The sequence below is a fragment of the Pangasianodon hypophthalmus genome, chromosome 7 (genome assembly GCF_027358585.1).
Source record: "Pangasianodon hypophthalmus isolate fPanHyp1 chromosome 7, fPanHyp1.pri, whole genome shotgun sequence".
NCBI lineage: Eukaryota > Metazoa > Chordata > Actinopteri > Siluriformes > Pangasiidae > Pangasianodon > Pangasianodon hypophthalmus.
In genome coordinates, this window is record NC_069716.1 from 4,318,323 (window position 1) to 4,338,199 (window position 19,877).

The 19,877-nt window shown below is 39.8% G+C and overlaps 2 protein-coding genes across 2 annotated transcripts; one reads left to right on the forward strand and one right to left on the reverse strand.

The window, feature by feature from the left end:
* Positions 1 to 682: 682 nt before the first annotated feature.
* Positions 683 to 3,502, reverse strand: ndufc1 (NADH:ubiquinone oxidoreductase subunit C1). Its single transcript, XM_026940626.3, has 4 exons — positions 3,350 to 3,502; positions 2,376 to 2,479; positions 1,254 to 1,326; positions 683 to 765 (listed from the first exon to the last, which is right to left on the reverse strand). The coding sequence occupies exons 1-3, from the start codon at positions 3,393 to 3,395 to the stop codon at positions 1,267 to 1,269; spliced, it is 210 nt and encodes a 69-aa protein (XP_026796427.2). The 5' UTR covers positions 3,396 to 3,502; the 3' UTR covers positions 683 to 765; positions 1,254 to 1,266.
* A 2,052-nt stretch (positions 3,503 to 5,554) lies between these two features.
* naa15a (N-alpha-acetyltransferase 15, NatA auxiliary subunit a) lies at positions 5,555 to 19,368 on the forward strand. The gene is made up of 20 exons (XM_026940600.3): positions 5,555 to 5,806; positions 7,551 to 7,635; positions 7,727 to 7,831; positions 8,085 to 8,242; positions 8,390 to 8,524; positions 8,984 to 9,137; positions 9,880 to 9,999; positions 10,091 to 10,186; positions 10,994 to 11,100; positions 11,233 to 11,305; positions 12,666 to 12,835; positions 13,852 to 14,004; positions 14,299 to 14,427; positions 14,520 to 14,733; positions 15,658 to 15,851; positions 16,600 to 16,708; positions 16,976 to 17,074; positions 17,226 to 17,369; positions 18,059 to 18,156; positions 18,442 to 19,368. The coding sequence occupies exons 1-20, from the start codon at positions 5,753 to 5,755 to the stop codon at positions 18,646 to 18,648; spliced, it is 2,604 nt and encodes an 867-aa protein (XP_026796401.1). The 5' UTR covers positions 5,555 to 5,752; the 3' UTR covers positions 18,649 to 19,368.
* The last annotated feature ends 509 nt before the right edge of the window (positions 19,369 to 19,877 follow it).

Sequence of the window (19,877 nt, forward strand, 5' to 3'; positions counted from 1 at the left end):
TATTCATTCATTACAATTTAAAATTTGAGTTTTTAAAATGACATCATTTAAACAAAATGCTCAAATGTAGTGTGAAAACTAAAACTTGCAGAAGCACCATCTTTGGAGGTTTTTTTTTTTGCTTATAATTTACTGAATATAATATTAATGATATGTACTTGAACTTCACCAGTGTTTATAGGAAAACCTCCACGGTGCCATGAGTTTTTCCATTCTGAGTAATAACAGCGCGAAGACCCTACAAATATGGGGTATGTATACTTCAGGAACTCAGAATACACTGTTTACATGCCTACAAAACCTGTCTGAAAGGTGACTTTAAGCAGCTTAATTACCAAAATCGCACTGGACTCTCATCTGGGACCAGATCTGCTTTATCGCTGAGCCGCACTACAACATTTATACCTTACTAAGATGTTAAAAATGAGAGAGACGACAGATGTGATGATATTTTACAGATCTTTCATCTTTCAGTTATCCCATGAGGAGAGAAATGTTTCATCACAGGATAAAGATGATCAGTCAGGAGAACTGCAGTAGTGATTTGCAGTGACATTTCAGTCTAAAGGGAAAAGTGGATCCAAACCATGAGAGCATTTTCCCCTTTAATTTGTCAGCCTCCTGTATATTGCCAACACTAATCCTTTATACTAAATATCTGTAATATCAGCAGACAAAGAAATAATGAACACATATACAGCTTTATTACACATGACTATAGATGACACCAAAGCAGTGAAGCACACTGGCACAGGAAAAATAAATCTGCAAGAAGAAAGAAAAAATGATCAGCTGCATTATTATTACTATTATTATTATTTCTCCATCATCAGTAACTTACGATTTCTAATTCCATATTTTAATATTAAAATATTTATTGATTCCTGTGTCTCTAAATGAAAATGTACTCAACATAGAGCAAATACTGTACATGACATGAGTCAAAGATGAGACGCGAAGTCTTTACAGCCCAATACTCTTCATTTTCTTAAAAACTATTCATATCTTTTAGGCGATGGAAATATCACATGATCATACTTAAAGACGTAAATATCATTGTGGGTTTAAAACGCTAGTCAGATTATTTGTTCTGAGTGAACAAGGCCATATTGGGCATCAGAATCAGGACAGACTCAAACCTGTGCCGGAAAGATCCGAATTGTGTGTTTATGCTGCTCTTACTGCTCAGATTGTGCCACTTGTGATGTGAATGTAGCCTGAAAGGTAGGATCTTAAGCCTAAGTGGTGCTTACACGTTACGACTCATTACTCCAGTCCGTTTCTTGCTTTGTATTCCTGCACATCGCTCCAGTGTGTTTTGAAGAGCTGATGAAGGAAAAAAAAAAAAAGAGAGAGAGAGCAGATATTGTTTTATTGTGGTCCTTCAGCAACTCGTATAACTTACAGGACTATCAGTGAAATTTGTAATATTTCTGAACAATTTTTCAGAAACATTAAGTTACATTCAGAATATTACATTTATATGTCTGAGTGGTATTATCAAACATATATCATATCATATCATAATATGTCTGAAAACATATCAGACATTTATCAAGTCTGTTGCTTGTGGAGAGTGAAAGGTATAATCAAACACACCTCCCGTCCCCACCATGGACTATTTGTGCATCTCCCATCAGGAAAACGCTACAGACGTCTGCGTTGTTGCACAAAAAGCCTCATGAACAGCTTTTTCCCTTCAGCTGTACTGATGCTGAGCTCAGCTTCTAAGCGTTAGCTGCCAGCCTCCACCTCACAACTAAACATTAGCATTAGACACTATTGTTATCTGTGATTACTTGCAAGCACTTTGCTGCATTATCTGTCATTATTACTACTATTTATATCAGACTGTTATTTGCACATTATTGGGGTTCCTCGAGGACTAGTGGTTAGTCCACGGCGCTCTCACTGCTGCGGTCTGGGTTCGATTCCCGGCCAGGGAACCAACCCTGCATGCAGCAGTGCGCTCTCTCAGTGCTGATCCCAAGCAGGGATAAAAACTGTGGAGGGTTTTTTTTTTAGGAAGTGCATCCAGAGTAAAAACAGTGCCAAATCAAATATGCGGACCAATGATCCTGCAACCCCTAACAGGAGCAGCCGAAAGAGGAACAACAATAACATTTGCACATTATTGCTATTTGAACATCTGCATTTTATCCACTGCATCATATTGCATGCATCGTGCTGCTTACCTCTACCTGTATACTGTTTATCTCAAGTAACTGCACCATACTTCTTATTTATTCCATTTAACTTCATTATGCTGACTGCATTTCATTTTCTCTGGACTCGTACTCTGACAACGACAATAAACTTGAACTTAACCCTAAACTAACCTACACTCTGAGAGACTGTGACTGTGTCAGGATTACCATTGCCCACAGGAGAGCTGTGGTCCCGAAGGCTAGACCCACTCGCAGCATGTTCGGTTTGGAAGGATCCGGCTTGGTGGCAGTGAAAGCATTTCTGCTCACGGCTGGGGGAAAAAAAACAAAAAAAACCCAGCAAATTTTAAATTTACTGTCACGTCACAGTTTGATGAAAAGTATAAAAGGCAAGATGGAGAAAATCCTACAGCGAAGCAGTCGGGTACAATGTAAAAAAAAATAAAATACAAGAATACAATGTAAAAAGGAATGAATAAAACTCAAACATATATGATGTTGGATAATATAAAGTAAATAAATAGCAGGACTGCACAACTGTAGTGGATGATATGTGAGGAATACAACACTTTGGGGCATACTGTTATAGGAAAATAATCAACGTTTGGGTCCTGATGAGAAGCAGATTTCCTGTCACCACCCCGAGGATGATTATTTTCTTCTAACAGCAGCTTTAAACAGTGGTTCCTTCACCAGACTAGCTTTTCTCTCTCTTTTGAAGTTAATAAAAAAAATGCAGCTTGTCCAAAGCATAAACTCCTGTGCTGAAATCTACAAAGCCCTGACACTGGAGACTCCTTCCAGAGATGTTAAATAAACGTCTCCTTACAGAAAACTTCACCATATTAATTATTAAGTATTTTTCTTTGTAATAATAAACCTGTGATTTGCCTTAGAGCCGGAACTACTGTCAGAACTGCTGTTAAAGACAATAAATCAACACTTTCTGACTAATCAGAATGGATAATTCGACAATGCAAACGTTTTATTGTCGTTTATACACAAACACCTACATTAGGCTAAGCTAAGCTAACAGATGAGGTGCAGGAGACACTAAGGTCAGCCATGCAGGCCTAGCTAGCTAAATATGACCAAATAGAATCATTTACAAACATTTTACTTTGGTAACAATCTTGTACAAATGTACCAAGCCCAAACACTCCTCACATATCAGTACTTACTCTTATTTAAAGCTGTAGTTCGCAGTAATAACCGACCGAGAATCATTTTGACACAGTAGCGAAAGGACGCGCTGCTCGAGTAGATCGGTGTTCGATTAAATTCGCCTGAACGGACACTCAAGCACACACAGAGCAATCGATTAAAATTTCAAATAATGTAGAGAACGAGTAAAAAGTAGCCATTATTTCAAAATAAATAAAGTGGTTTAGAAGTATTAGGTCATAAAGCCTTAAGTAATGCATTCAAAGCTAAATGGATTAGTTAACTAACCTGAAAAACACAGAATAATGTACAGCAGTAGTTCTGTAACTTTTTGCAACTCATTCATCTGCATTTCATTAACCCCATTTACACAGATTCATCAACACAATCCAACTATTCATCTCCCAGCCTCATTAATTAAAGGTGTTCTGGCAATAAAAATCTGGTGATTTCCTTTAGACAAACACTACAGCTCCTCTGTAATAGGGTTTTATCTGAATACTGTTCTTAGACCCTGAATTACACAACATGGCTAAAAGTCTGTGGACACCTGACCATCACACTAATATGTCCTTGTTGAACATCCTGTTATAGATTTATTCCTCCCTTTGCTGTTATAATAAGCTCCACTCTTCTGGGAAGGCTTTCCACTAGATTTTGGAGCGTGGCTGTGGGGATTTGTGTTCATTCAGCCACAAGAGCATTAGTGAGGTCAGGCACTGATGTTGGTGAGGAGGTCTGGGGTTCAGTCGGAGTTCCAGTTCATCTCAAAGGTGTTCAGTGGGGTTGAGGTCAGGGCTCTGCACGGGACACTTGAGTTCTTCCACTCCAACCTTCACACACCATGTCTTCATGGAGCTCGCTTTGTGCACAGGGGCATTGTCATGCTGGAACAGGTTTCAGTCTCTTAGTTCCAGTGAAGGGAAATTATAATGCTACAGCATACAAAGACATTCTATACACTTCTGTCCTTCCAACTTTGTGGCAACAGTTTGGGGAAGAAACACATATGGATGTGATCGTCAGGTGTCCACATATTTTTGGCCGTATAGTGTACTTGTACTAGCATTAAAATATGTTTTTTAATGGAGACTACAAAGCACTTCTGTAATTTGCTCTGGGTAAGAGTGTCTGCCAATAAACAGAAAAAGAAATAAATAGTGTTTTACATAATATTTATGGAGATTACCTGAGTAAAATGTTCTAGAGACATTCATTATATAAAAATATGTAATCTCTGCAGTTTCGATAAGGAAACCAAATTGACCAAATTGCACTTGACAATGAGAATTTTGAATAATTTATGGTTTTATGTACATTTATCATAACAAATTAGCTGTATGATGGAATTTATTTACAATTTGTAATATTTATAATGATGGTACCACAGTAAAAAGTAAAAAAAAAAAGTAAAACTGACACATAAAAATTATAAATATAAATTTTATACATAACTCATATTTATATTTATGTATGTTTATAGACCCAATATAAAGTTCATTATAAAATAAATAGTAAAAAATGATTAGTTTCAGTTTCAAGTTTATTGTCTTGTGCATAAAGAGTGCTTGAGCATCTGTATACAGTAAAATACTTGTGCTACAGATGCACTCCTACCCTGACACAGTGCAGGAATGATAAATGAACTTTTATTTAGTACAAAAAGTAGCAAAGTGTAAACACTGAACACACACACACACAAGACTGCGCAGGATTATTAATGTCCCCTGAGCAAGTAAAATAATAATAAACTGTAAACACTGCATGCAGTCAAAAAGTGACATTGTGGGAGATTTTGCACATACAGTACTCTAAATATTAATGTGCTCTGAGCAAGTAAAAATAAAAATAACAAATGGTAACATTGTAAACATTGCATGCAGTCAAAAAGGGACATAGTGTGAGATATTGCATAGACAATACTAGGACAGAGTCTGAAATCAGTCTATCCATCAGTCAGAGTCCAGAGTAAATGATACTAATATCATTATTATTATTATTAGTAGTAGTCGTAATAATAACAACAACAATAATAATAATAATAACAACAGCAGCAACAGCAAAAACAACAATAACAACAATAATAACAATAATATTAATAACAGCAACAATAACAATAATAATAACAACAACAACAACAATAATAATAACAATAACAATAATATGCATTTCGGTGTAGCTGTGTGATTTTACCCGGAAGAGAAGCTCAGTCCGCTGCGCATGCGCAGACGGCGGGTTGTCCCGGAGAAAAGCCGAGGCCGCCATGTTGGTTCCGTCACCACGTGAAGACTCCTGATCCAAACGGCAGTGAAGTTTGAGGGGGAATTGAGCCGAACCCAGTCCGGGAGAGGGACAGTGATCTCAGCCCAGCTGCAGCTCTGATTAATGCGGGTAGCAGAGAGAGAGCAGTGACAGCAGCCATGCCCTCAGTCACACTGCCGCCCAAAGAGAACGCGCTCTTTAAGAGAATATTGGTAAGTTATGGCATGTTGGAGCAAACTAACAGCTTCAGGAGCGACTTAGCATCTCAGGACTCGTTAACTAACCCGGTTAACCTTAACTAAAGTCAGCAGGAATGCGTGCTTTGTCTTATTTAGACACCGATATGAAGTAAGTGCAGGAGTCAAGGGGTGGAGTGCAAATGACTTGTACTTCCCTGTATCAGTGCACTACATAGGGAATGAAATAGTGCCCTTTACGCCCTAATTATTTCCACTGTGTAGTCATTAGAGAGCAATTTGGAATTGAGCCATGAGGTTAGCAAAAATTTCAGTAGTGACAGGTCTTCTTCATGGTCAATTAGACTTTATGAGTTGCTCTAATGTTTACAAATTATATCGAATTAAAACCACAAGTGTGTGTGTGTGTGTGTGTGTGTTTGGTTGTTTGTTTGTTTTTAAAAATATGTATACATTCTTGTAACTAACCCTGACATGTTGCTAAGTTACCTGATGCTTTCCTAGTAACTTTGTTATAATATGTAAGCAATTTTTCTGATCTAAATCTAAAAAAAAAAGGCATAAATAGCAACAATGAAGGGAAAATATATGATATTAGGATGTAATAAAAACTTTATTATGCTGTTTATTTTGTAAAGTAGGCAAAAAGTAGCTAATGTATGCTCACAAAGTCGTTTTGACGTCACATATTTGCATATTCATGGGCCCTCTTGATCATTTGCATATCAAGTTAAGTTCAAGATTCTAAATTTTTTATTTGTCATATACGCAGTTATATACAGAAGTTAACTGGCAGTGAAATGAAAATCTGGCCTACTCCTCAGTAGACTGTGCATTTAGGTAACTAAATAAAAAATAAGAAGTAAGAAAAATAGTTGTATGAAGAGTAGAGTTTTATCAGAATAGGAAATAAGTAAGGAATAAACCACATGGAGGTGTGGTGTTATGGGAAAATAATCAACGACGGGGTGGTGTGATGAAGCGGAGATACTGTTACCACCCTGTAGCTGATTATTTGCCAATAACAGCATGTCCTGATGTGTTTTATTCCCCTTATAGCAGGGAGACTGGGCATAAAAATTTTCAGTTTATTACAGAATGAGACGCTTTTTATCTGTTTATAGTTACATTTGGAATATTTGTTTGTGGAACGTCTGAGAAACCGGTTAGTTCCTGTTATCACACCTAAACAGTCGCTCCCTCATCAGGCTCTCTCTTTATTTTTTTCCTCTGACTTGAAGTTAATAAGATTAAAAAGAAAATGGAGCTCGTCATGTTACCGAGAAACAGGAAAAGCGGAAACTCCTCTGTCCTGAAATCTTTCCTGTCTCGGAAAACATACTATTACAAAGCTCTGACACTGGAGACTCCTTCCATAAGTCTCTTTATAGAAAGCGTCACCATATCAATGATAATAAATAAATCCTTTAAAACCTGTTTTTTATTATTAGGCTTATATTATGTAGATTGTCTGCCATGCTAGTCCCTGTAAATGAGCTGTTACTATGGAAACAATGATGTATTAGAGCGAGTGCATTAATATAAACCTGTGAGTTGAATTACAGGCAGAACTTCTGTTATAGAAAATTAATCAACACCTTCTGACCAATCAGAATCAAGAGTTCAACAACGTATATGATATATGTAACAGATATCTAGTGTCACTAAAAATTGTTTTTTCAATTTGTGTATGTTGAGTCATGATTTAAGTCTCTCTCTCTCTGTCTCTCTCTCTCTGTCTCTCTCTCTCGTACATCAGAGATGTTACGAACACAAGCAATACAGAAACGGCCTGAAGTTCTGCAAGCAGATCCTGTCCAACCCCAAATTTGCCGAGCATGGGGGTAAGGTTTAATTCTGTGTGATTCTGTTCAAGCCTGATTTTGAGTTGTGTGCCGAGTTATATCACCGTCTCTGTGCCTGTCTCACTCTCAGAGACGCTGGCGATGAAGGGACTGACTCTGAACTGTCTGGGAAGAAAAGAAGAGGCGTATGATCTGGTCAGACGAGGCCTCCGCAACGACCTGAAGAGTCACGTCTGTATCCTCCACAAAGCCGGGGCGGGATCATTTTTAATAGTAGCGGAACTGCATTATTACGTTATTTGCAGAAAGTCATAATATTTTTTCAGCTTGTAATTTCTAAAAAAGTACATATTTGATGAACACGGTTTTAAAGAACTGCAATAAACACCATCTAGTAAAAAAAAAACAAAAACAAACAAACACTGAACATTTACTTCGTTGAGGTGGGGTGTGTGTGTCGTTTCCTGTCCTTGACTCCGCCCCCACAGGCTGGCACGTGTACGGTCTGCTGCAGCGCTCTGATAAGAAATACGACGAAGCTATTAAATGCTACAGAAATGCTCTGAAATGGGACAAAGACAACCTGCAAATCCTCCGAGACCTCTCACTGCTGCAGATCCAGATGAGGGACCTCGAGGGATACAGGGTGAGGCAGAGAGAGAAAGAAGGAGCAAGAGTGTGTGTGCGTGTGTGTGTGTTTTTGTGTTTTTTTAAAGAGAAATGTGTGGTGCCACGATGGTGTGCAAAAACTAATGTCTCTTTCTCTCTCTGTGTGTGTGTGTTTTTCTTGTAGGAGACCAGGTACCATTTGCTGCAGTTGCGGCCGGCTCAGAGAGCATCATGGATCGGTTACGCCATCGCTTATCACCTGCTGCAGGACTACGAGATGGCAGCCAAAATCGTGGAGGAGTTTCGCAAAACCCAGCAGGCACGTTGCAAATATACACACATCCATTAACACACGACTGAAACTGATCATCTACATGAGAGATTTTTTTTTTTTTCAAAATTTTCATCAATAAATCTTGACCATGAACAAACACATGAACAAAGTATGGTCCCTAACTCCTGTTGGTCATTGCCCCATTGCTTTGCTTCTTGTTTGCATAAAGTTAAACTGTGTTTAGCTTTATCGCATCACCTTGCATCGCAACACTTCCTGCTGCTGTAAATCAACAGCTGTCATTAAAAATGCAGGCCTTCAGACTGCATCCTCGCATCTCGTCTCAGTGAACGCAGGGTTTGAAGATTATACCGCTGATGCCACCTTCATTTTCATCTTCCTAGTGTTGGAGCTCGTCAGAATCTTCTGTTCAACAAATACTGTGTGTGTGTGTGTTTAGAGGTTCTATATTAATGTATAGTGCGTGTTGGTTTTCTGTTACAGACATCTCAAGATAAAGTGGACTACGAGTACAGCGAGCTGTTGCTGTATCAGAATCAAGTGCTGCGAGAGGCAGGACTTTTCAAAGAGGCTCTCGATCACCTGATCAGCTACGAGAAACAGATCTGCGACAAACTGGCTGTGGAGGAGACCAAAGGTGTGTGCGTGCGTGCGTGTGCGTGCGTGTGTGTGTGTGTGTGTGCGTGTTTGTCTTGACTGTCAAGTACTGAACATTTTCATTTTTAATATTTTGCCTCCAAATTATCAAGAATAGAACACTTCAGGACTTGAAGTTATAGGAAGATAATGGTATTGATTATTTTCCAATAACTGCACATCCTGAAGTGTTTAATTACTCTCTTACCACAGTGACATTCCAACAATTTTTATATGTTCAAGAACGACATGTCATAGTTTTGAATCTCTTTATAGTTGCATTTAATGTTGTGGAATGTCCGTGAAACAGGTTATCACTTACGTTACAGTAGTTACTTCAGCAGTCTCTCTTGTTTCTCGCTCTTGAAGTTAATAAGACAAAAAAAAAAAAACACAGCTTTCCATGTTACTGAGAAACCAGGAAACTTAAAATTACTGCTTTACTTCTGACTGTTACAAAGTGCTGACACTGGAGACTCCTTCCGATTTCAGCATATCAACGATTACACACCTTTTATAATGTGGAGTGTCTGATATGCAAGTCCTCATGAATTAGTTACTGTAGAAACAATAATGTTTTAATGTAAACCTGTGATTTGAATGACAGCTGCACTACTTTCATAACTGCTGTTTAATCTCTCTCTTTTTTTTTTTTGCTTTATGATGAATCAGAATTGAAAATTCAACAATACTGTGATATAAATTCAAATGTATTTATATTTTTCTCATTAAATGTAATGTAGGAGAGTTGTTGCTGGAGTTGGATCGGGCCAGTGAAGCCACGGAGGTTTATCACCATCTGCAGGAGAGAAACCCTGAGAACTGGAGCTACTACCAGGGACTGGAGAGAGCGCTGAAACCAGGTCCAAATACACACATACACACTCACACTGATTACATTAGTCTCCTCACTGTGAGGCCTGACTGTGTCTGTGTGTGTGTCTGTGTGTGTAGGGAGTGTGGAGGAGAGGCAGCAGATCTACGAGGACGTCTGGGTGAAGTTCCCTAAGGGTTTAGTGCCCAGGAGGCTGCCACTCAACTTCCTCACAGGTGAGTGTTTCATGTTCAGGATGTTGATGTTCCTTCCTCCTCCTTGCTGTATCTGTGCTTAAAAGGCTTTCAACAAGAATATTTTCTGACTGGTTAACATTTCTGTTAGTTTAAATAATTTTTAGTCATTCTTAGGGGTGTGTGTCTTCTGAGATGATACAATATGCACCTTGATGTTTTGATCAACAATCCCATGGATGAGAGATCTTTTTAAAGTAGCCACTGATTCAATACAACTCCATCTAGCGTTGTTTAAATGTACTACAGTGCGATTTGGTATTGTGTAGTGAAGAGGTTGTTTACAGTAAAAAACGGCCCACACCACCTTCACTGAGACTGACACTGAGGCCACACCCCTTCACTGGCACTGACAGGCCCTGAGGCCACACCTCCTTTACTCTGACTGAGTCACTGAGGCCATGTCTTCTTCCCTGAGACTGACAGGCACAGAGGCCACGCCTCCTTCACCGGGACTGTCACTAAGGCCAGGCTGACAGGCCCAGCATGGAGGGTGTGATTGAGAGAATCACACAGTGTCAAAAGAAATATATTTGATGACATTCTTAAACAATAGTACACTATTGATCCCTTCAAACTTTTGTCTGCCATATTGTAAATACTTAGACCAGTGCACTGATAGGAATCAGCATGTTTACATTCATAATAATCCTACAGTTTCTTAAAATAAAGGAATGTAATAGATCATAAATTGCAAACTGTAGTTTGTTGAAAATGGACCGCCACAGTAGTTCATACGCCTCTCTTTTTTTTCTGTCTTTCTGTCTGTTTTGCTCTGGATCTGTTCAGGAGAGAAGTTCAGGGAGTGTCTGGATCATTACCTGAGGGTGAACTTCAGTAAAGGATGTCCTCCGCTTTTCACTACACTGAAATCTCTCTATCACGACAAGGAGAAGGTGAGACGAACACAAAAGCAGACGGAGACGGACGTTTATACGATGTGTGTGTGTGTGTGTGTGTGTGTGTGTGTGTGTGTGTGTGAGACTGAAGGTCGAGGATGATCATGTTTGTAACTTGTCTCATGGCAGGTGTCAGTCATTGAGCAGATGGTGGTGAGCTATGAGGCAAGTTTGAGAAGCTGCAGAATGTTCAGCCAAAATGGTAAGTCATCAACATGCCAGTGAGAACACACAATAAAACTATTAAATTATAAGACTGGGTATCTGTGGATTAAAGATTTTTATGGAATCTGTAACGTATGCAACACACATTAATGATTAACGGTCACATGTTACCCGAGTTGTGACTGAACCAATATGAACACATCAAAACGTGTTCTTACCTGTTACTAGGAGATATCAAAACAAACACAGATGTGCCAGGCTTGCAGCTGTGTGTGTGCTGACATATGAAAAAGAAAAGAGCAATTCACCAGAATAATTACAGGCAGCAAACCAAGTTCTTACTTTACATTAATGACATAACAGTCAAGATAAAGCATTAAGATGTGCTGTCTCTTCAAACTCTGACAAATCTCATCTCCTTGCTGTGGTTGGTTCCTTCTCAACAAGTGAAGATGTTCAAAGCAACCAGAGCAAAACAGTGGACTTTGAAAAGCATTACACACACACCACTTTAATAGGAACACCAATATACCTGCTAATTCATGAAATTTTCCATTCAGCCATTTCCATTCGGCGCAGTGTGTAAACTCATACAGCTCAAGAGCTTCAGTTAATGTAGGCCAGTGTAGGTGAGTCTGTCCCCACTGTAGATTCCTGTTCTTCCCTGACAGGAGTCAAACCCACTGTGCTCTTCTCTTGTTGTATCCCGTCTACCTCAAGGTTCAGTGTGTTGTGCGTTCTGTGATGCTTTTCTTCTCACCACGGTTGTAAAGAGTGGTTATTTGATTTACTGTAGGCTTCCTGTCAGCTCGAACCTCTCTAACCATTCTCCTTTCACCTCTGTCATCAACAAGGCATTTCCACCTGAATAACTGTCGCTAACTGGATATTTTATGTTTTTTGCACCATTCTATGTAAAGTCTTGAGAGTGTTGTGCATGAAAATCCCAGGAGATCCACAGTTTGTGAAATACTTAAGCTAGCCTGTCTGGCACCGTCAACCATGCCATGATAAAAATCACTGAGATCACATTTTTTCCCCATTCTGATGTTTGATGTGAAAATGAACTGAAGCTCTTGACCTGTGTCTGCATGATTTTATGTGTTGTGCCACTGTCACCTGATTGACTGACTGGATAATTGCATGAATGAACAGGTGTAAAGGTGTTTCTATTAAAGTGGCCGGTGAGTGTATAATTTAAAAAATACAATTCTTTGGATTTTGTTTAAACTTTGTCTCAAAATGTCAAATTAGGGCTTGCAGATGAAGCGTAACATAACAAGTAGAACTTGATGCCAACAGTGTCGATGGGGACACCAACACGTTAAATTACATGATGTGTAAATAAGGTTAAAAAAAAAAAAGGTTGTAACTTGTATAATGTGTGTGATGTGTAGATGACGGAAAAACGGAGCCTCCCACCACCCTGCTGTGGGTTCAGTACTTCCTCGCCCAGCATTTTGATCATATTGGACAACACGCTGTCGCCCTGGAGTACATCAACACGGCCATCGAAAGCACTCCAACACTTATAGAGCTTTTCCTTATCAAGGCCAAGATCTACAAGGTAGAACACACACACCTGTAATAATGAGTTTGTTAAGCATGATACGGATGTTAACATTAATGAGCTGCGCATTTAACCCCTCCAGTGTAGATTTGCTTAGGCTTAGTTCAAACTCCGCTCCCATCTCAAGTCTCTCACAGACTGGATCAGGTTGTCTTCTGGGATTGTATGTATTCCTGTATTTGGCTCTGTTCCATTTGCCCTCAACCGTGACCAATTTTCCAGGCTTTGCTGAAGAAGAGGATCCCCACAGCATGATGCTACCACAACCATGCTTCACTCTGGGGATTCTGATCTCAAGATGTTTTGTTTGCAAACGTAGCACATTGTGCCAAAGCCAGAAAGTTCAGTCTTGGTCTCATCAGACCAGAGAACATTTCTGCTGAATCTCCAACATGCCGCTTGGCAAACTCCAGAGGGGAATTTATATGGCTTGTCAGTCTTCCATAAAGCCCAGCTTTGTTGCGTTTGGGCTGTGGTTGTCCTCTGAACAGTTTCTCTTATCTGACTGGATCACTGCAGCACTTTCAGAATTGGTTCCTTCTCTGATTAATATTTATTAAAGCCACTGTATGTTAGAGCTGCAGAATTCATTTCACTGTTAGAATTTCCATAATATTTATTAAGAGTGAAAATCAGTCATGTCTTTACTTATTTGATATGTGAAGAAACTAGAAAGCATGTGTATTCTTTTTAACTTTTTGGTTAAACGACTTGTACAAAAATGAGTATAAATAAACATACGTCAGTCACAGGATATTTTTATATCGGTTATTTTCTAGTTAATCAAAAATATTTGTTACACATATTAGGTTTATTACACTATGTAGGGTCTAAATGTAATTTTTATACCCTATGTAGTAAACACATAAAGTGAAAAGGGACCAATATTTGGGTTTTGAATTTTTTTTTTTTTTTTTTTTTTTTTGACAGCTCAGGTAAACACATTTTAGGGTTTGGTGCCTTTTTTTCCTCTAACGCTTATTTCTCTTTATCGCTCTGTGTCTCGTCTCTAGCATGCAGGAAATATTCAAGAAGCTGCACGCTGGATGGATGAGGCTCAGGCACTCGACACTGCAGATCGCTTCATCAACTCCAAATGCGCCAAATACCTGCTGAAGGCGGGACTGATCAAAGAGGCCGAGGAGATGTGCTCCAAATTTACCCGGGTTAGTGCATGTAGTGTGTGTTAGGGGTGAGAATCGGTGCAATTAATAATATTGTAATTAATAAGACAGGAGCACTGAGCTAAAACAGTGTGTGTGAGGGGAAAAGTGGGGAATCAGTTTTAAGTGGTGGTTTATTAATCATAAACTGTGTGGCCAGTAACAATGAAGGAGGCGTGGCCTCAGTGCTTGTCAGTCCCTGTTCACTCTGATTACGCTGACCAGTCATGTCTTCTGATTTGTCTTCTTTGAGGATTCTGTGATGAAAATGTGTGTGTTTGTGTGTGTGTGTTTCAGGAAGGCACGTCGGCAGTGGAGAACCTGAACGAGATGCAGTGTATGTGGTTTCAGACTGAATGTGCTCTGGCGTACAAGGCCATGAACAAATATGGAGAAGCGCTCAAGAAGTGCCATGAAATCGAGCGAGTGAGTCGACGTGGCATTCAAGAAACTCGGCCATAAAAATATTACAGCGTGTTGAGAAATCAGGCTTATTTTCTCCCTCTTTCTGTCTGCAGCACTTTGTAGAAATAACAGACGACCAGTTTGACTTCCACACGTACTGCATGAGGAAGATGACCCTGCGCTCTTACGTGGCTCTGCTCAAGCTGGAGGACGTGCTGCGCATGCACCCGTTCTACTTTAAAGCCGCACAAAGCGCAATCCAGATCTACCTCAATCTCCACGACAACCCGCTGTGCGACGACAACAAGGAGTCGCAGACAGACAACAGTAAATAACACACACATTAAAGGTTTAAGGAGCGGTGTGTAAATGTTTAGAGGTCTCTGCTGTTTTAGAGGTGAAGTTTAACCCAGTCAGCACAACTGTGTTGATATGAAATATTCCTCTCACGATGTAATTTTTAAGGAAAAAGCAGCGGAGCAGAGCAGCTTTATTCATACCAGCACAGCTCATTTTGAGGCCAGAAATATGTAAAATAAATAAATAAAATAATAATAATAAGCCAGAGACAAAGAAACTAGCCAGATCTGTTAATCTTGCAGATCACTTATTCAAAATGTGTCATATTTAAAAGATTAACTATTAAATATTTAAAAATCTTATTGACTATATGTCTGCGAAACTGCACCTAAAACAAGCATATTGCTATTACACGTGGATTGAGTGAACACTTTGCTGTGGTTGTAAGTCTATAGAGATAATTATATTTGTGAAGCAGTTAAGTTCCTGAGAGAGGCGCTAAACAGGCATGGATTCAAAGGCTTGGCACAAGATTCAAACGTTCAAAAGGTCCAAGCTCAGGCTCATTTAAAGTGTAAATATATTTAACTTTTGTGCACCGCCCTGTAAGCAAATCTCCCCAAGGTACATGAGTCCATTTATTGTTTTTTTTCCTGGGTTGTTTTTTTTTTTTTTTTTTTTTTTTTGCTTCAACAAAGCATCAGGAGCATTTAAGAAACAGAGACACTGTGTCTTTTCACAGTTTCTGTTAAATAAGAGAACACTGTATTACTGAACAGCTGTTCTCATACCTTCTAGTGTGATCTTGGAACAAGTAGAGAACTAAGGTGCTGTCGAAGCTTCTTTTTTTAAAGACAAAAATCCCACTCTGCCTTTGACCTGAAAGAAAACTTTTTACACAGAGGATCAAATGGCGTTTTATAACAAGTCTCATCATTTTGTCCCCTGAAGTCAACTTGACGGATAAGGAGATGAAGAAACTGCGGAACAAACAGAGACGAGCGCAGAAGAAAGCTCAGCTGGAGGAGGAGAAGAAGAACGCGGAGAAGGAGAAACAGCTGAAAAACCAGAAGAAGAAAAAAGAGGAGGATGAGGAGGAGATCGGAGGACCTAAAGAGGAGCTCATACCTGAGAAACTGGCAAAGGTGTGTTTTTAGGAAATCGTGACAGCAACAGGGATATAATTATTGTATAAGCTTAATGTTGTACTCTGCTTTTAATAATGCATGAAGTTAAAGGATGGACAAATAGAAATCTCCAAATAGAGCTGAAGAGTGATGGAAATGTATCTCCCCTCTCCAGAAAGTTTAAAGCATTGAACCAAATACCTAAAAATACTTATCCAAATATCTTGATTAAAAAGGGCTTGTAGAAGAGTTCAAGTTCTTGTTTTGTTGCTCTTCACGTAACATGTTTTGGCCTAATTGTAGATAGTGGCCTAGTGATCCACGTTATAGTTTTACAAATATATAATATATTGTACAATACAATATAGGCCATAGTTACACCCAAGAAAATACATGACCATCTGTTTTCTTTTATTTTTGAGCGTTTGAATGGGAAATAAATGGAAGCAGAGGTTTCAGAGGACAACGGACAACGTTCCGAGGAATTCACCGGAGCTAATTGTTCTTATTTGTCACTTTATGGCATCATACCTCATACCTTTTGCATTTAATTTTAGAAAGTCTCATTTTAAATGCCGCTCTGTGTCACTTGTGGCAGATCCATGCCACACACTTGCGTAGGAAACGAGAGCTTGTCTGTCACTCTGTCAGTTGTTAGTAGGGTTATTTGGAAGGGAGTGCTTCCTGTGGAGCTTGGTTACAGTCATGTCCCTGCGGATAGCTCCTTGTGCTGATTTATTCCTGCTGACCGTGTTTGGTTTGGCAGATCGAGAATCCCCTGGAAGAAGCGGTGAAATTCCTGATTCCACTGAAGAACCTGGTAAAGAACAGAATCGAGACGCATCTCCTGGCCTTCGAGATCTACTTCCGCAAAGGTGAGCAGACGAGCTGCTGAGTTGATACTCAGCCAAGAGCTTGAAGTTAAACCCAGAAAAATGCAACAAAAACGCAGCTTTTTGACTGTTAGATATCCTGCTATTATAGGTTTGGTTTTATCACCGACTCAAATTTGTATAGCTTAAAACATTGTATGCACATGTTTTATGTTGCTCTCCTTCATTGTGCTGTTTATTTGCTTCAGTGAGCCGCTGAATCAGTGAAGTTCATCTCATCTCTCTATCTGACTGTGTGTGCGTTCACAGAAAAATATCTGCTGATGCTGCAGTCAGTGAAGAGAGCGTACGCTTTAGACCCTGACCACCCCTGGCTGCACCAGTGCCTCATCCGATTCTTCAGAGGAGGTGTGTAGAGAGAGACACACACAAACACCAGCGTCCTATATTTTGGTCTCCACACACTCATGATTGTGCACTCTGTCTCACAGCCTTATTAATTTGCAGTGTTTTTTGTGTGTGTGTGTGTGTGTGTGTGTGTGTGTGTGTGTGTTGACAGTGGCTGAGAGCAAGAGTCTGCCTCAGCCTGTACACACCGTTCTCAAGCAGGAGATCACGCGTCTGTTTGGAGAGAGTGACCCCAAAACCTACAACAAAAACTTCCTGAGCAAGCACTCCAGCTCCATACCTCACAGATTAGCAGGTACACACACACACACACACACACACACCGGATGGAACAAATGACATGGGTTTTAAAATGCTCCATTTTCAGCTAAAGCAGAGGCACAGAACAAACATATATAAAATTTACACAATTGAAAAGGAAAGTTACTGAAGGTGAATGCACGTGGGACCTGATGGACCTTTACATAGGTGAACCTTGACGTATAAAATCCTGAATCTCGTTCTTGTGAGCCAACAGAAAACAAAAGGGCGAGTATTTGGCATTTGTGTGTTCCATAAAGTTGGAAGCACACAATTGTGTAGAACGTCTTTGTACACTGTAGCTTTACGATTTCACTTCACTGGAACTAAGAGGCCCAAACCTGTTCCAGCATGGCAATGCCCCTGTGCACAAATCGAGCTCCATGAAGACATGGTGTGTGAAGGTTGGAGTGGAAGAACTCAAGTGTCCTGCACAGAGCCCTGACCTCAACCCCACTGAACACCTTTGAGATGAACTGGAACACCGACTGCACCCCAGACCTCCTCGACATCCCAACATCAGTGCCTTCTTTTCATGTTAGCATGTATGTTGCAGTAGTAATCCTCACGGTCTTTGACCCCTGACTGTATCTCAGTGCTGTGCAGAAGAGGGATCTGCTCTTCCTGTTATGAAACCTCACCACTAGTGTGTGCAATATGCATATGTGTGTGTGTGTCCTGCAGGTGCTAAGATGATGGTGTATCTGGATCCCTCCTCTGAGAGCACAGCCGCTGAGTTGGCTACATCACTGGACAAGTCTCTTGCCGGCAGAACCATAAAGGTACCAATAATACAACAAGATTAGCTCGTGTTACCTTAGGGATAGTTGAGACCAATTATGAACTGGAGTGACGTAGCTGAGGATGAGGAACTGTCCGAGTCAGAATTCTTACACCGCGCTGACGTTTCTACATCTGGAGTTTAAATCCGAATACAGATACGACTATTTGGAGCACTAAACAGATAGACATAGATGTGTTTGCTTTAAGCTGTTTCATTCTCTGCTCACCTCAGTCTTTGTGTGTGTGTGTGTGTGTGTGTGTGTGTGTGTGTGTGTGTGTGTCAGACATGCACTGAGGTGTTACAGGCCTTAAAGGATGGCAGCTTGGGTTCAGAACAGCAGAAAGTTGTGGAGTCATACCGCGCTTCCTGCCATGGCCTCTACCCGTACTGCCTGGCCTTCATGCCGCCCGGTTACCAGGACAACGCTGCCGTCACCACCAACGGAGACCTGTCATCCGGAGACCACGAGGACGTGACCAACGAGATATGAGACGTTTGGGGGAAAAAGTGTGTGTTTGGGTTTGTTTGGTTGGATTTCAATATGCCTGAGATGTGACTCTACTGTAGAAAACGGACCGGGACTCTGTCCTGCACCGTGGAACGTCTGTTTTTACGTTAGATTTTTGCTTTCTTTCTTTCTTACTTTTATTATTAATATGGCTAATGACTACTCTAAAGAAAATATAACCAATACCAGAGAGAACAGAACATAGACGAAGACGGCTTTGATGGACTCAACGCCATGTTCTTCTGATATGTGCACCTGCTTGTGTTTTTAAGAGTAATTTATATAAAAGAATGTTAAAAAGAACAGAAAAGAAGAGCACTTCTCGAGTCAGGTGATTGTGTGCCAAGTGTGAGGGGCGGGGCTTATGACAGGGTGCAGGTAAAGGTGTGGGGGGTGTGAAAGACTTGCAGTGAGGACTTCCTGCACAGCTGCTACAGAGAGACTGTGACATCTGTCTCTTTCTTCTCTTTTCATCTGCTTTTGTTATTCTTACATCGTCTTCCAAATTTTTTTAGATGTCATGGCTCTTTGAGCTTTTACTGTGCCCGCAATTGTGTGCCCTCCCCCCCTTATTTTTTTGTAATAATTGGTTTTTGAAATCTGCTGCCATATTTTCAAGGAAAAGAGCCTGCCAATCTTACCACTGTCTGAAGTCGGGATCTTGATTTGACACCTTTACAAATAAAACACAAGTGAATTGAATTTCAAAGGACATAAATAATATTCAGTAAAGTGCAAAAGTTTGCACACCCTTTGGACAAAATAAAGAACACAGATTTATGTAACAAAGGGCTTTTTTTATATTTTATATATAATTTTATCTCCTTTTCTAAATGATATATAGTTTTCTAATCATCTTTATTTGCATATTTTGCTTTTATTGCTGCTTTATCACCATGTCTTTTGTATCCTCTGATTTTGGAGCTTTTGGATCCTCTCAGTTGTAATAGCTGTAGCCAAGACAATATTTTCATTCCATAATCAGAAAAAGAGATTATTTTATATCATTAATCTTTTCAGTAGACGTATGTAAGTCCGTGAACTGTGTGGGAGTCTAAATCAGTGACGGCTGGTCACGATATTAGATACGAGGGCTAAAGTCTAAAATCTATCAATAGCTCCACAATGAAACAATTAGTGTTGAGAAATGCATCATATCACAAGGTCTCATCAATGGTGTGATAAGAATGACGTGGGGAAAACTGTTACAC